General features: G+C 40.1%; 1 protein-coding gene across 1 annotated transcript in view; it reads left to right on the plus strand.

Moving 5' to 3' along the window:
* Nucleotides 1–1226: 1226 nt before the first annotated feature.
* Nucleotides 1227–18443, plus strand: part of basp1 (brain abundant, membrane attached signal protein 1) — a 45033-nt gene continuing 27816 nt past the window's right edge. The window contains exon 1 of the mRNA XM_035800599.2: nucleotides 1227–1395. Within this exon, the coding sequence (XP_035656492.1) occupies nucleotides 1263–1395 (133 nt within the window). The 5' untranslated portion in view covers nucleotides 1227–1262. The remainder of the gene's footprint in view (nucleotides 1396–18443) is intronic.

Here is an 18443-nt window from a genome sequence, read left to right on the forward strand (position 1 = left end):
CATCAACTCTGCAGACGACACAACAGTTGTAGGCCCGATTACCAACAACGACGAGACAGCCTACAGGGTGGAGGTGAGGGCCCTGGCGGAGTGGTGCCAGGAAAGTAACGTTTCCCTCAATGTCAACAAAACGAAATAACTGGCTGTGGACTTCAGAAAACAGCAGAGAGAGCACGCCCCTTTCCACACCAGCAGGATCACAGTGGAGAAGGTGAAAAGCTTGAAGTTCCTTGGCGTACACATCACAGATGATTTGAAATGGTCCACCCACACAGACAGTATGGTGAAGAAGGCGCAACAGCGCCTCTTCAACCTTCGGAGGCTGAAGAATTTTGGCTTGGCCCCTAAGACCCTCACAAATGTTTACAGGGACCGAGAGACTGAAAAACAGTTTCTATCTCAAGGCCATCCGACTGTTAAATAGCCATCATTAGCTGGCTACCACCTGGTTACTCAACCCTGCACCTTAGAGGCTACTGCCCGATATACATGGAATCACTAGTCACTTTAATACATACTGCTTTACTCATTTCATATGCATATACTGTGTTATATTCTACTGTATTTTAGTCAATGCCACTCCGACATTGCTTGTCCTGATATTTATACATTTCTTAACTCCATTCTTTACTTCAGATTTGTGTGTATTGTTGTGAATAGTTAGATACTACTGCATTGTTGGAGCTAGGAACACAAGCATTTCGCTACACCTACAATAACATCTGCTAAATATGTGTATGTGACCAATAACATTTGATTTGATGAATGAAAGATGATAATTGTACAAGATGTGTAACCTCGCCTTTAAGGGGGCTGTGTAAGCTGCTTTGTAAACTCGTTAAGGGCAGCTGTAATGGCAACGGTTTCACAGACATCATTGGGATTAGGGCAGAGGGCTGCAAAAAAACGCAAGCAGTTTTACAAGCAGTGTGGTTTGTGTTGTTCATGCCTGTGAGGAGCATCTAATTGATCAGCACTCTAGGCTCCAAAGTATGACATTAGGTGAAGTCAAGAGCAGGTGCTGTGCATGTTTGACCAATGAGCAGAGTGCATCTTGTAAACCAATCAACCAATGTTTTAACGAGAACATTCGAGCTGATAACAACCTGGACCGATGGTCTCTACACATAATCGAATGCCTATCGTGGCCCACGTGAAAGCATTTGTAGATCAGCCCTCCACTTCTAAGCAGCGTCGCGCGCCCAAATGATCGCCAGAATGGAGTGAACCGTGTGCGTGCGTGTGCGTGCGTGGACGCGTGCATGACGCCAGAGAAATGCAGAGTGAGCCACGCAGAACACTACCATAATAGGCACAAGCTACCACGCGCACAGGCGAAGCCGCTTGTTAAGCTACACTTACTGAAAGGAGGGCTTTGTAACTTCACTGTCAACGGTAAGAATCACTCCATTGAATATTTATTTTTGAAAATCATTAACAATTGCTCAAGTTCGCTTTTTCAAACCGTTTTATTTTCCTGGTGTGTAGATTTTTGCTTTTCACCTATCCATTTGGATAGCTAGAGCGCACGTTGGATAATGGGGTGTATTTGACACAAAAAAAAGAGCACTTCTGAGCAAATGGACTTGACAATGATTACGTGGACAAATCCTAAAAATGTATGAGTAACGTTGTTTGCAATGGAAATGTCATAATTAGTCCGTTTTCCCTTCTATGCAATTCTACCGACAAAATGTCACGATAAAGGGGTGTGTTCTCTTTCTCGTGCACAATGTCTGGTGGAGTGTAGACCTTTTCCTCCATACAAGTGTTTTACATGTCTTGATGATAGTGTAGTTTATTAATGTATGAGCTCTTTAAAAGTAAATATGACTTATTACAAACATTGTGTGATAATGATGCACAAAGATCACAATTTAGGCTAACCAAATGCACAGAAACTCCACATTTTATAGAGATTGTGGAACATCTCTCCAAATGGAAATGATAGTAATTCCAGAAATAAGATTATTTGCCCCACCTCTTTTGTGTATGGAGGTGTGACACATTAGCTGTGCTATATGTAACACACACACACACACACACAGTCTTATCTGAACGCGACCGAATTGTCATAGGTGACTGATTTATTAATATCATATTTCATCTGAATGTGCACAAATAGGAGATGCTCAGTTCTTGGGTGGCATGTGTGATGAGAAGGGGGTGTAGGCTACTAGAGTGCCTATCCTTTCGCAAGACCTCTTTAGCATCATTAAAATATTTAGCATCATATCTGATTCTGTTAAATAATAAGTCAAATATCGTTATCATTTTTAGTGTCCATCGTTGCAATTACATCTCAAATACTATTGGGTTGGAGTCAAACTTCGATTAGTAATGCCAAGTCCTTTGTTTGGTTGGGACGCATGCGCATTGCTTTTAGGGTGTGGATGCATGATATTCCACCTTGCTTATCAATTGCCTGTCGCGTGTGCCGTAGATCGGTATCCTCATCGATAGCCTAAAATAATACTTTATTTCGAAAATCGAGAGATGTGAGAATGGGTTCTCTTTTTTTTACGACAGTGATTAGGGCGGGAATGAGACATTTCGAATTGACATATTATATTATCAAATGTATGACCTAAACATTTGGGTATTATTCAATGACAATTAAAATAGTTCGGTTTCCTTTAATGCATTTTTGTAGGCAATGCAATTTTGGTTTCTGCATCAAGCTACACTGTCACCTATACTTAAGCCACCTGTCAAGAAGCAGCAAAATGCATTTCAGTAACTGCTCTGCTATGGATGCATATTATTTTAACTCATCATTTTGGTATCATCATTACATCTGCAGGAGGGGAATTGGCTATAAATTGGAGACTACCTGGTGTCTTCGATGTTGCTATGAAATTATGTCTGAATAACTCATCCCATAAACTAAGATATAGCCTAGTGGGCACCATCCAAAGTCCATGGACTTTAAAATTTGGTCCGTCTGCCCCGGCTTTGATTTCAACGTCCAAAGTAATCCCTTTTTTCACCGATTGGGACTGGCCTTAATTTCAAACTCCACAGCCGTCTGGTGCTTCACTATAGTACTCTGCTGTGATCTACTGTCCAAACTCCACAGCCGTCTGGTGCTTCACTATAGTACTCTGCTGTGATCTGCTGTCCAAACTCCACAGCCGTCTGGTGCTTCACTATAGTACTCTGCTGTGATCTACTGTGCTGTCCAAACATAAACGTCTATGTTTGGGCCAAATCAAGGCCATTACAGACAGAAATACTCCTCAGTCCCCCCCCCTATTACTTACAATAGCATTCACACTGATATAAGGGCTATGGTTCAGGGACCGGTTTCCCAAAAGCATGTTAAGTTCATCATTAGATCCTTCGTAGGATCATCGTTAAATCTCCGAGCTGTTTCCCAGAACCAGCGTTAACGTTGTACTTGAAAACGAACGCAACCGAATGCCTGCCTCAGCGCTTTGTCATATACTGTTTTACCCTTTTTATTTATTTTACCTTTATTTAACCAGGCAAGTCAGTTAAGAACACATTCTTATTTTCAATGACGGCCTGGGAACAGTGGGTTAACTACCTGTCCAGGGGCAGAACGACAGATTTGTACCTTGTCAGCTCGGGGGTTTGAACTCGCAACCTTCCGGTTACTAGTCCAACGCTCTAACCACTAGGCTACCCTGCTGCCCCAAACCCTCCTGTGTCACTTGATTTATTTTTCTATCTGTGACCAGATTACTTCAGAACAAAGTTGACTGCAAATACAAAGTTGCCAATGTCTTTGCAATTGATACAAACAAGTATAAAAAAAATATGCTTTAAATGAGAACTGAGATGACTGCGTTAAAATAAACAGTAGGCTATTTGAATTATATTAAACATTTCATATTCAGTCGAGTTCTATTACTTGTAGGCTAGGCTACTGTCTGTAATTTGTCTCAATATATTTAATGATGTGTAGCCTAACGTGCCAAAACTGATCAGTATCGACATGTGCTCCCAACGATGCACTTAGTGACCATTCTATCTGTGTGATGTTTTGGGAAATGTATGTTACATATTCAGTCATTGTAGGAAAGATGCATTGTTAAAACCCTCGTAAACCTAAGATTCATCGCTATCGGGGAAACTGGGCTCTGCACAGAACAGTAATGTTCATACAGTAAATTAAGTGTGAGTACAGTATAGTAAAGTTCAGTATAATGTACTATATTGTACTGAACTCCACTCTACTTGACTGTACTCTATGAAGTAAACTCTACTGTAGGCCTACTCTACTGTATTGTGCTGAACTAAATGCAACTTTGCTCTACTGTGCTGTATTGTACTTAATCTATGATTGGTTCAGATTTGGCCCAAATATGGTCTTGTTTGGGGGTGAGTTCATTTAGAATAATACTCAGCATGCTTTGAAAGAGTACATTTACATTTGAGGCTTTTAGCAGAAATGTATCCAGAGCGACTTTTACAGTCAGTGCCTTTAACTAAGGTAGATAAACAACCACCCATCATATTCACAGCAAGAAACACATTTCTGTAACTGTTACGGAGAACGTTACTGATTAAATTGTGAAACTGTTGCAAAGTAGACTAAATGATTACGAATACAGGAATGGTGTTGCTGTAAGCTTATGGCTAGCTACATATGATCTTTATTTATTTTTGGGGTTTTGATGTTACCGGTAGGGTGCAATGCTATGTCTTATTTAGGGGATCCAATTCCACGGGTGGAAGCAGAAAATTCAACACAAATGGCTTCTTTGTTGGACTGCCAATGAATGGGATTATGTGTTTCACGTTCACATAATACTGTTTCTGTTTTAATTGAAAACCAAGCAGTTAGCACACTTGGACAGAGGGTACAGAGAATGTAGTAGGAACATGGACAGGTGCTCAGGACATTGCCCCTCACTGCTAACTCTAGCCACACCCACTAAACCTCTAATTAGCTTTTGGCTGGGATTCATGCTAATAGGCAGAATGTAAGTATATTAATTTAGATTGACAAACAAACAACCCAAACCAGTGTTGAAATAATCTAAAATGGCCCTTTGACTGCTACATTAGACCATTTTACAGTTAATAGGATGGGTTCCTTAGAATTTACTTGGAGTCATACATAGGGAGTATTTAATCATATAATGTTTATGTTTCTCGATCTAGAAAAAACAAAACAATTGAACAAATAGTATCCTGCACTCATGGTAGCCTATAGGCAATATGATTCCCTTCTCCTGCAAAATGTCTAAATGAAAACATATACACTACCTTTTCAAAAGTTTGGGGTCACTTAGAAATGTTTTTTTGGACCATTTAAAAAAAAACATCAAATTGATCAGAAATACAGTGACATTGTTAATGTTGTAAATGACTAGTGTAGCTGGAAGCTGCCAGTTCAGGACTTGTGAGGCATCTGTTTCTCAAACTAGACACTCTAATGTACTTGTCCTCTTGCTCAGTTGTGCACCGGGGCCTCCCACTCTTTCTATTATGGTTAGGGCCAGTTTGCGCTGTTCTGTGAAGGGAGTAGTACACAGAACTGTAAGAGATCTTCAATTTCTCACATGGAATAGCCTTAATTTCTCAGAACAATAATAGACTGATGAGTTTCAGAAGAAAATCCTTTGTTTCTGGCCATTTTGAGCCTGTAATCGAACCCACAAATGCTGATGCTCCAGCTCCTCAACTAGTCTAAAGAAGCCCAGTTTAATTGATGCTTTAATCAGATCAACAGTTTTCACCTGGGCTAAAATAATTGCAAAAAGGTCTTCTAATGATCAATTAACCTTTTAAACTGAAACTTGGATTAGCTAATACAGCGTGCCATTGGTACACAGGAGTGATGGTTGCTGATAATGGGCCTCTGTATGCCTATGTAGATATTCCATTAAAAATCAGCCGTTTCCAGCTACAAGTCATTTACAACATTAACAATGTGTACACTGTATTTCTGATCAATTTGATATTATTTTAATGGACAAAAACCATGCTTTTCTTTCAAAAACAAGGACATTTCTAAGTGACCCCAAACTTTTGAACAGTAGTGTATGTTTTATGCCCACTACGGTCATGCTTCAGATATAACAGCAATGCAACATTTCCTCATCCCCAGTCTCTATACTGTGAGCACCATCTGTCACACAACACCCTGTCTGCCAAGAAATCATGACTGCAATACAAACTGACAATGCGATTTAATGCAGCCAGAATTGGCATACCCTCAAACCGATTCAAGATACCTTGATGTGACCATATCCAAGACCGAGCCTAACTTTTAACCAAATTTGCTCTGCATTTGGTGTCAAATTCATCATTATCATTATATTTTCGGCTGGCACTAAGGCGGCACTAGTGTCCAATGCACGTTACTTTGCAATCGTCATGCAATACTGCCGCACTGGCATTTTCCAGCCCTAACGTCAGGTTTGGTCATTTACCTGTCTTACGTCAGCTTGCTTGCGCTCAGATGGGGGGGATATTTGAGGTGTGCCCTTAAACATGATCCAAATTGCTAATTTCAGGCAGCGCTGATGGATATTTAAGACTAACCAAAGGCTGCTTTTAGTGGTAATGCTGTTTGTTATATGAATAATTAATGTAATCTTGCTTATGGACCATGTCATGATTCAATTCACAGTAGGCCTAGTCCTTATATCAATGCGAATGCGATTGAAGCCATGCTATTACTTAGAACTATGTGGACTGCAAATTAAGTTAACCCCGAACTCCACCCCTACGCTAAATAGGTTAAGGTTAATATAGTTAGTTGAAATGTTACTGATAGTCTGTAGAGCATCTATAGATGGACTATCCAAATCAAGTGTAACTAAATGTCTTATTCCCTTCTTAATGCTTGGTAAAAGCTTAGCAAATCTGGTCCTAGGTTAGAGGTAGAGAGAGAGATGAGTGGCTTAAATCATGTAAGATATGATGGGATACCGTTGTGAGTCCTAGTTAAGTCAGCTTTCATTTAGTGTGTGAGTGTTCAAGAGTGGGTGCTGAAGAGAATATTACAGTATTTTCTCAACGTTTTTTTTTTTATAGGGCAAGAGGGGAATCAAAGGCTTGTCAAAAACATTCAATTGTGTGTGGGGGAGGGGTTATAGATGTGCATGTTGGGGTGAGTGAGCATTGTGTGCTTTGAGTGTATTGCAGAGAGAGCGAGAGAATGTATCTGTGTGTTAACAAGAAAGTGTGTGTGTGTGTGTCCGGACCCCTCTCTAGCATGGGGTTCGGAGTACAGTACCCGGTCTCCCAGCGCCTCCCCTATCTGCCTGGCCACTCTGCAGACCTGACCACTGTGTTGTGGCTTTGCCCATGTCTGCCCTGATGCTGCCCACTCAACCACACAGTGAAAGGGTCAATGAGAAGCTGTCTTAATAGGACCAGCCCTGTCAGTCAGAGGTAGAGTGATTTTAAATGTTTTATTTAACCTGTATTTTGACAGGGAGTCAAAGGTCTCTTTTCCAGATGAGCCCTGTATAGTACCACAAGATACATTAAACTACACATTCATATACACAGTAAAATATTTGTATTTTTTAGGGAAACCCATTGGCTGCTAATAAAACAAAAGAGAACATTATTATACCACTACATATCTACAATACAAAAATGTATAATACCACCATACAACAATATTACAATATCTGTTTGTATGAGTGTGTCTGCTCCTGTATCTCTTCAGTCTCCACTGTTCCATAAAGTGTATTTTCATCTGTTTTTAAATCTGATTCTACTACATCAGTTTCTTGATGTGGAATAGAGTTCCATGTAGCCATGGCTCTATGTAGTACTGTGTGACTCACATAGTCTGTTCTTGACTGGTGGCATGTCTTGTGGCGTATGCATGGGTGTCTGAGCTGTGTGCTAGTAGTTTAAACCGACACCTTGGTGCATTCAGCATGTCAACACTTCTTACAAAAACAAGTAGTGATGAAGTCAATCTCTCCTGTCATGAATGTTAGCTGTCTGTGTACTTTTAAGGGCCAGCCGTGCTGCCCTGTTCTAAGCAATTTGTAGTTTTCCAAGGTCCCTCTGTGGCACCAGACCACACGACTGAACAGTAGTCCAAGTGTGAAAAAACTAGAGCCTGTAGGATCTGCTTTGTGGCATGTCTTTAGTAATGCCAGTGGCATGTTTTTAGTAAAGATTGAAAAAAGCAACGGGCCTAGACGGCTGCCCTGGGGAATGCCTGACTCTTATGTTGAAGAGGCTTCCATTAAAGAACATCCTCAGTGTTCTATTAAACAGGTAACTGTGTATCCATAATATAGCATGGTGTGTAAAGCCATAATACATACGTTTTTCCATCAGTAGACTATGATCAATAATGTCAAATACCACAGTGAAGTCTAAAAAAACAGCCCCCACAATCTATTTATCATCAGTTTCTCTCAGCCAATCAGTCATTTGTGTAAGTGCCATGCTTGTTAAAGTGCTTCTCTATAAGCGTGCTAAAAGTCTGTCAATTTGTTTCTGTAGTATAGCATTGTATCTGGTCAAACACCAAGCTTACTAAGGGTTTATAACAGGCTGATTTTGGTTGGCTATTTGATTATGTAAACGGGGCTTTAGTATTCTAGCGGAATGACTTTTGCTTCCCTCCAAGCCTGAGGGCATACACTTTCTAGTAGGCTTGGATTGAAGATGTGGCAAATAGGAGTGGCAATATCGTCCGCTGTTATCCTCAGTAATTTTTCGTCCAAGTTGTCAGACCCAGGTGGCTTGTCATTGTCAATATCATCAGTAGTTTTCCATCCAAGTTGTCAGACCCCGGTGGCTTGTCATTGTTGATTGACAACAATATTTTTTTCACCTTTCCACACTCTTTACGGATTTCAAAACTACAATGCTTGTCTTTCATAATTTGATCAGTTAAACTTGGATGTGTAGTTTCAGCGTTTTGTTTCTGGCTTGTTTGCTAATCTTGGCAATAAAAAAAAAAAGTTTGTGGAAGCTTGTGGTCCAGGGCTTTGTAAACAAAACGTGCGTAATGATGTTATCTACGTTACTTCAGAGGTCCAGCCAACCTTTTGTTAAAGAATACAGTGATGAGTAATCAAACTTTAAGGGAGATATGAAAAACACCATCCAAGGGTTTAAGAGTAGAGACAGCTGCACTTTGACAAATAGTATCAACTATCGGTATGAACAAGAACCGGTAGAAGGGTTGCTCTGCTTCCTGTTGACTAGAGAGACAAGATCTCGTTCTGTAAATAAAGCCCAATTTTAAATCTCAGTTTCTTAACCAGCTCAATTGTATGTTTAAAAAAACAAAACAAATCATTGTCAATCCAAATAAAGTTATTTGTATACAGGGACTCGTTTTGATTACAGAACCATCCGATGAGTGAAGATGTAATCCATCTGAGACAACTTCCGAGAACTTAAAAACATGTATTTAGTTTTGCCCGTATTATGTAAGAGTTTTAAATCAGTAAGTGCACAACTGGACTCTAGCCTTGTCACAGCCAGGTCAGCATTTAGGGCAATTGCGGTCATAATATTAGCATTTGCAATTTTTATTTTTTCATTGTTGCAGATTGACCAATAGCATTTATATAAATAGTGAAAAGAACAGGTGCTAGTACCACCCCCTGTGGAACACCTTTATGTACTTTAAGCAATTTGGACTTAACCCCATCAATCACGATAGCCTGCGTTCTGTCACTAAGATAATCATGAAACCATAAACAGGCGTCAGAGCTCAGGCCTATCGAGGACAACTTATTCAATAAAGTAGCATGACCAACAATATTGAAAGCTCTTGACAGGTCCACAGACAAAGCAGCACATTTTATTTTAGAGTCTAGGTAATGAGAGAAGGAAGTGGGGTGGGGGTATGCTGTCGAGCCACGTTTATACCTGGTATAATATGCGTCCTTTGTCCTGATCTTGTCCAACTGATCTTGTGCCTAACTACCTCCATATACATTGTAGACAGATCTTGACCGTTAAACCATTTAAATCATCATTATCCAGCTTTCTGAAATCATTGACAGGTGGCACCACACTTATGACATAAATAAGTATCATTTTGAAGAACATCTGTCAAATGATTTGCGTACAGGGAGGCACCAGGACATTTAGCATGTGTAGATGCATATATGAAAACGTGGGCACAACCAGAATGTGAACAAGTTCGGGACAAAGGATTCATGTTAGCGCCAGGTATAAACAAATCTTCAATTTGGGTTAAAAGGCAACAGGCCTAAGGGATTGGCATGCAAAAAAAGAGCGTAGTGCGGGATGTGCTATTTTAAGACTGTATCGCTGAAGCGTTACAGATTGTGCTAAATGTATGAACTAACATATGCACCTTTTACCGTGAATGCAGTCAACGCTAATGCGGGAACATTATCTTTAGTGGATAAAAGCAGTAGGCCTGAAGCAAAATGTGTACCTTACGCAAAAACGCAATGCAAGAACGCAATTAGGATCGTCATGCTGTGTAGGTAATTTGTTTTTTTTGCATTGCGTACTTGCGTAATGTATAAATTAGTCTTAAGAGACACAGCAGGTAGACACTGGGATGTAGGTGTGCATGAGTGGCGTGTTGGAGGCAGCTGGGGGATCCAGTCTGGAGTAGTATTGCTTGACAGTGGATGCCTAGACAAAACCAAGGGATGCTAGTCATCAGGACTTTTCTTTACAGTGATTGTGGGAAGCCAAGTGGCGACCCTATATACCTGTACATACAGTTGAAGTCGGAAGTTTACATTAACCTTAGCCAAGTACATTTAAACTCAGTTTTTCACAATTCCTGACATTTAATCCTAGTAAAAATTCCCTGTCTTAGTTCAGTTAGGATCACCACTTTATTTTAAGAATGTGGAATGTCAGAAAAATAGTGATTTATTTCAGCTTTTATTTCTTTCATCACGTTCCCAGTGGGTCTGAAGTTTACATACACTCAATTAGTATTTGGTAGCATTGCCTTTAAATTGTTCAACTTGGGTCAAAAGTTTCGGGTAGCCTTCCACAAGCTTCCCACAATAAGTTGGGTGAATTTTTGCCCATTCCTCCCCCTGATAGAGCTGGTGTAACTGAGTCAGGTTTGTAGGCCTCCTTGCTCGCACATGCTTTAGCAGTTCTGCCCACAATTCTTTTTTTTTTTCTGAGGTTATGGCTGATTTTCTTTTGATTTTCCCATGACGTCAAGCAAAGAGGCACGGAGTTTGAAGGTAGGCCTTGAAATACATCCACAGGTACAACTAGCTAGCCATTTCACATCCGTTACACACCTTTTCCGCAGCAACCAGTGATCCAGGCCAACAGCATCAATAGGCAAAAGGCAATGCTACCAAAATACTAAATGAGTGTACGTAAATTTCTGACCCACTGGGAATGTGATGAAGGAAATAAAATCTGAAATAAATAATTCTCTATTCTGACATTTCACATTCTTAAAATAAAGTGTTGATCCTAACTGACCTAAGAAATACAGGGAATTTTTTTCTAGGATTAAATGTCAGTAATTGTGACACTGAGTTTAAATGTATTTGGCTAAGGTGTATGTAAACATCCGACTTCAACTGTATAGGCTTATGCGTAAGCTCTAATGTGCATATGGGTCTTTTTGAATGAATCATCACCTTTTTTAGAAAGCACTGTTCATTTCCCACTCAGTTTCAACCTGTTGTTGAACTTTTATGATACCGTTTTGATCATAAGTGTTTGATTTTTCGATTGCATTTGCATTGATGTCAGTGGTTCGAGGGACAATGGGTCTCTAATGGCATGGCACTCAGCGCTCTAACAGTTGCTAGCGAGTCGGGTACTACCAACACATGTACATAAGTGGAGTTTACCGGGACTCAACAGTCATGTGGAATTTGCTGTGTGGCTGTAATAAGGTCACTGCAACAGCCCTAGCCATACCGTATTTGTGGGCTTGAGAACAAACGTTGCGACCCCGCCTGAAACTCCTTCCATTCACCTCTGTTATGGTAACAAAACTGCCTCATTTGCGATATGATTTGGAGATTTTGGCGCAATTGGTATGGGCAGAATGTTAATCTTTTTGTAGTGATTTTTTTTTCCAATGAAAAGAAAATGCATTTTGCCTATAGCGAGTGCCAAACACTGACTGCACATTCCTCAAGATTGTCTATTCGAACAATTTAAAAGTATATGCTACAGCCCATACATGCTACATCCACACTACAGCCCACACAAATTTGTTCAATATTTTGTTTATCAAAAGATAGAAACGCAGTCTCCTGCCTTGATAAAGGCTATATCCTTTGCCAAGATATGCCACACCTGTCAGGTGGATGGGTTATCAAGAAGCTAATTTAACAGCATGATTATTACTCTACATTGTGCAGTTTTGTCACATCACAATGCCACAGATATCAAAAATGTCAAGGGAGCGCGCAATTGTCATGCTGACTAAAGGAATGTCAAAGAGCTGCTTCCAGATAATTAAATGTTAATTTCTCCACCATAAGCCGTCTCCAATGTTGTTTTAGAGAATTTGGCAGTACGTCCAACTTGCGTCACAACCGCAGACCACGTGGATCCACACCAGCCCAGGACCTCCACATCCGGCCTCTTCACCTGCGATTTTCTTGTTTTCCTCCACCCCAATGGCCATGCATCGCGCTGGACTGATAGGTTCTCTTCGATGGACTGGCCGCTGCTTGGAGGTGTTCGCTGATTCACCGATGGAGAATAGTCGGTGGGACCTTTTGTTGCTGAACCTGGCTGGCCGGGTGGGGAGACACGTCATCAGAAGTCGAGGGTGGCGTCCTCCACTTTCTGAGCCCTCTGCGGTGACGGGATTCATGACTGGGATGCCGACATTTTCGAATAGCTTCGCTGCTCTGGAGCCTGATGTCCCGGCGCCATCTTCTCATGGAGTGTTGAAGGTTTCTTCCGTATCTGCCAACGTTGTGATGGCATCGCCGGGGTCTAAGGTGGGTTCTGCTTTACCGGGGTCAACAGCGGGCTCTGTCATTGTGCGGGTCGAGTTAGAGGAGCCCCTGGTGGGGCTATGGTTGGGCTGAGGGCTCCGGCTCGAAATGGACAACAGCCATTATGGGAAGCTCCATGGTTAGATTGGAGGTCTGAAATACCCGTACACTTTGTTTTCCTGGAGCTAGGGTATTGGAGTTATCAGAAGTCAAGCCCACCGTCAAACAGATTCCTGCTCTGAAAGCAGTTGCGTTGCATATGTGTGTGAAATCTGTAAAGCTAAGAGACAATTTCTTACAGCTCTTGGAGAATGCTCAGAAATTAGCAGGACATATAATTGTCTCAGGCCCAATTCCATCTCCTTGCTGTTGCAGGACTGAGTCTTTTAGCCATCTTCGATCTCTTCACCCATGATTAATGCATCTTACCAAGGACTAGGGCGTGTCCTTCATTGACAACTTTGACTCTGGAATGGGCCTGGCTACTTTGGAAGATTGAATTCACCTGTTTGAAAATTGGAAAGGTTCTTGGTCAACTAAATTGATGCGAGGACAATATTAGCCTTATATGCAAGTCAGTTTTTACCATCTCCTCTTTGGTCACTATGGGAGTTCAACATGTTGTATCTGATTTGCTATTCCTACTTTTCCTAATAGGTGTAATCCAATCCAGTCTCCTGTTCTTAAATAAGTGACTTTTATTGAGAAACTGATTTTAAATCCAGAAAATGTTTGACAGTTTTTTACATCTTAACATTCATAGTTTATTACATGAAATGGATAATGTCAAGATCTGGCCCTCTCAGGCAGACCCTGAATTGTTTTTAAAATCTGAACTGGTTAACTGATAGCAACCTGAGTCCAGGGTTTTATGGATGGTTACGATGTGTTTAGGGCTGATACGAAAGGCAAAGGTGGTGGTGTTGCTATTTCTACAAATAATCTAATTTTTGTGTCTGTTAAAGGCTACCTATATTCCTAAACCATTTGAATGGTTGGCTTTAAGTCTTCAGTTAGATTCCATTTTTTTTTTAACCCTTCGACCAGAAGTATGTACTGAACAAACTCTTTTACTCTTTTACTACCCCAGAGGTGTTGATCGCTGGAGATTTTAATCTCGCATGGGGAACAGTCAGGCTATTTTGAGAATTCTGTGAGTAAAACCTAGTTAATAAAGCAAAATCTTAGTGTATTAACATAATAATAATATCTGAATGTACAGGGAACCCAGCAACATTTTGGAAAGCTGTTATGTCGCTTACAGGGGGGGGTCTCCTCTTCTCTTCCCCCTGAAAATGTATTTAGATTCTGGCCCTATTACCAACAAAATTGATATCATTAATGCATTTAATCACCATTTTTATCTCTGCGGGTTATATATTTGAATGTATTTCAAAGCCAATGCTCCAATTGTAGTTTGGATGGTGAAGATCTATTGAATGATTCAGAGTTTGACTTTGATAAAGAAATCCTGGATGCTTTGCTATCATTAGACAACAACCAACAATCAACAGGGGCTGTTAATTTGGCGCCTGGTGTGCTTAAGTGTGCAGCTCCCTTTTTTTTATTGCTGGCTCGGTAGCCAACGTTGTTAAATAAATGCTGTAAGGAAGTATTCCAAAATCATGGAAATCCACATATGTGCTGCCACTCCATAAGGGTGGCGCTACGAATGATCTTGACAACTAATCACCCCATTTCAAGACTACCTTCTTTAACCAAGGATTCAAGAATCTTAGCTAATGTACAACATTTGTACTTTTTTATCTGATAATTGTATTTTTAATATAAACCCAATAAGGGTTTAGGCCTGGACATAGTACTACCACAGCAGCCAGGCAAGTTGTTAATGATCTTGTCAATGACTTGGATGCTAAAAAGAGCTGCCTTGTTTATTGACCTATCAATGCGTTCGACACTGATAATTCTGTTTTGAAAGGAAATTGGCCTGGGATACAGTCAGCCACCAATTGTGCAAGTTCTCCCACTTCTTCAAAAGATGAGGCCTGTAATTTTCATCATAGGTACACCAACTATGACAGAGAAAATGAGAAAAAAATCCAGAAATCACATTGTAGGATTTTTTAAAATGAATTTATTTGCAAATTATGGTGGAAAATAAGTATTATTATTATTTTTTTTTAAAGCTGTGGCAAGAAGGTTTGCTGTGTCTGTCAGCGTAGTGTCCAGAGCAGGAGGCCCTACCAGGAGACAGACCAGTACATCAGGAGACGTGGAGGAGGCCGTAGGAGGGCAACAACCCAGCAGCAGGACCGCTACCTCCGCCTTTGTGCAAGGAGGAGCACTGCCGGAGCCCTGCAAAATGACCTCCAGCAGGCCACAAATGTGCATGTGTCTGTGTCAGAAACAGACTCCATGAGGGCCCGACGTCCACAGGTGGGGGTTGTGCTTACAGCCCAACACCGTGCAGGACATTTGGCATTTGCCAGAGAACACCAAGATTGGCATATTCGCCACTGGCGCCCTGTGCTCTTCACAGATGAAAGCAGGTTCACACTGAGCACATGTGACCGAGTCTGAAGACGCCGTGGAGAACGTTCTGCTGCCTGCAACATGCTCCAGCATGACCGGTTTGGCGAATGACCTTCAATGGCGAATGACCTTCAATGGCGAATGACTCTTTACGCTGGAGTTTACTACATGGGTTGGTCTTCCAACACACAAACATTGCCATTTACCTCCGCTCATTTGCCATCTACCCAGCTCTATTTCAAGACTATCAGTGGTCATTGGGTTAAAATGCAGTCAATCAATGAAACGGCTGTCCTATCATTGGTGCACAATGATGTCATTACTTGTCTTCAAATCGGTTTCTTTCAGTCAATACGTCCCGCGAAATGACCCACTAGGTTTGTTTGTGTTACATGTTTGGTTTCATTGCAATCAACTGGTTTGTGTTACAAACAAACCAGTTGATTGCAATGAAACCAAACATGACTGGAAAAGTCTAGTTCTGTGTGGGTTATTTACCTGGAATGTGTCGTCGTTAAATGGAATGAGACGGAATTCACGACACAAGTGGTTCACAAAATGTTTCGTGTTGGGCTAACACAAAATACCATTCATTGTGTAACAATGAGCATTGGGATTGCAAACAGAGGAAGATCGTCAAAGGTAAACAATTTATTTTAATGCAGTTTGTGGTTGTTACGTCTGTGCTGGTTGAAATAGTTGTTTTTTTATGGGGCTCTATGCTCAGATAATCGCATCGTATTCTTTCGCAGTAAATCCTTTTCGAAATCTGACAACGCAGTTAGATTAGCAAGATTCTAGGCTTTCGATACATGTGAGACACTTGTATTTTCATGAATGTTTAATATGACTATTTATGTTGCGATCGCCGTATGTTGTCGAATTTCATCCCGCTAAAGGGGTTCGGTGCGCAGAGGGGTTACCAGATGGGGTTAAATCTGAATTTCTTCACATTCAAAAAGTTGTTCCTTGGTTTTATTTTGGGTCCATGATTGTTCACCTTTTATATTAATGACATGGGAAACACTGTTAATACTTGTAACATTCATCTCTATGCAGATGACACAGATTTGTGTTCCTGTGCCACCTCGGTGCAGCAGGCCATTTGCGAACTTCATCAAGACTTTGATTCAATTCAGAAATCACTTACAGATCTTGAAAATTATTATTGTTAAATACAAGTAAAACCAAGCTCATGCTGTTCTCCAGGTCACGAAATGTTGACCCTGAGGACCTGCATATTTGCGCTACAAATGGAGCCCAAATTGAGTTTATTTCTCAATATAAGTACCTGGGTGTCTGGATTGATGACGGTTGTCCTTAACGCATATAGAAAATCTGACTAAGAAGCTAAGATCCAATATTGTTTTTTATTTCAAAATAAATCCGTATTGAAAATAGGAGAAAGATAAGTTCAAACAACGCTTTTCCCTGTATTGGATTTTGGTGATGTTTACATGCATGAGGCACAACCTCTGCTTTAAAATCCTTGGACCCAGTCTACCATTCTGCAATACGTTTTATCACAGGACAATTTTAGGACTCATTGTAGTCTGTATAAAATGTGGGATGGACCTCTCTGTAAGAAGAGAGCTGCATTCTCTTATTTACAAAGCAATCTGACAGAAACTACCTCCATATGTAACTTCATTAACTAAGATAAGAATCATAAGTTACCAAACCCGTTCTCAGGAATGGTTATTACTAGAGATCTCTTCAGTCTCCACAGATAAAGTCTTTGTTCCACAAATTAGGGGCAAAGAAACAAAACAATCTGCAGAGGAAACTGCCACTCAGGCGGTTTAAATTATTGATTGAGAACCTCTATGAATGTGATTGCTTTTATTAAATGTTTATTTTGCTATTGTGTTATACACGTATGTTATTGTAAAGAAACAAACCATTCTGCAGAGGAAACTGTGTTATACACGTATGTTATTGTAAAGAAACAAAACATTCTGCAGAGGAAACTGTGTTATACACGTATGTTATTGTAAAGAAACAAAACATTCTGCAGAGGAAACTGTGTTATACACGTATGTTATTGTAAAGAAACAAAACATTCTGCAGAGGAAACTGTGTTATACACGTATGTTATTGTAAAGAAACAAAACATTCTGCAGAGGAAACTGTGTTATACACGTATGTTATTGTAAAGAAACAAAACATTCTGCAGAGGAAACTGTTATACACGTATGTTATTGTAAAGAAACAAACCATTCTGCAGAGGAAACTGTGTTATACACGTATGTTATTGTAATGTATACAGGGCTCTTGTAAAATAGATGTTTAATCTCAATGTGTCTCCTGTTTTAAGTAAAGGTAAAAAAAAAAAACATTTTAAAATAAATAAATACAGATTATGGCCTAATTTATTTCAATTGACCGATTTCCTTCAATGAACTGGAACTCAGTAAAATCGTTTAAATGTTGCGTTTATATTTTTGTTCAGTGTATAGAAATATAATGGGTTGGGTTTTGATTTGGTGCCAATAGATGACACTGGGGGCTAAAATGATTTGTATTTTATCATATCCACTACACTGCACATACATACATACATACATACAGTTCCATGTGCAAACACACATGGATAAATACACAAATTATATGCAATACTTATACACTTACACACATCATATGAACAGTACGTGTAGATAATAGTGATTGGAAGCGCAATTCTTTTTACAGACTCAGAACTTTTCAACACGATCAGTCACAATATCTTGACTCATTTTGTCCTTTTTGTGAACAATGAACTAAACTCGAAAGATGCCTGATTTTACAAGTCTCTTGTTCACTACAGAGGGCTTATTGGAGCAGTCATTTTGACACTTACAGTAGTGTGAAATAAACTCGAAAGATGCCTGATTTTACAAGTCTCTCGTTCACTATAGAGGGCTTATTGGAGCAGTCATTTTGTGACAGACTTACAGAAGTGTGCTTCAAACAATGTTTACATTGTGACCGACCGCTTTGATTCCATCTTATGTAGCAAAATTTGAAATTGTGTTTTTTACATTTGCTAAAAGCAGATTCCCAGTGCTACAAAAAAATGGT

This window comes from Oncorhynchus keta, chromosome 23 (genome assembly GCF_023373465.1).
Source record: "Oncorhynchus keta strain PuntledgeMale-10-30-2019 chromosome 23, Oket_V2, whole genome shotgun sequence".
NCBI classification, from domain to species: domain Eukaryota; kingdom Metazoa; phylum Chordata; class Actinopteri; order Salmoniformes; family Salmonidae; genus Oncorhynchus; species Oncorhynchus keta.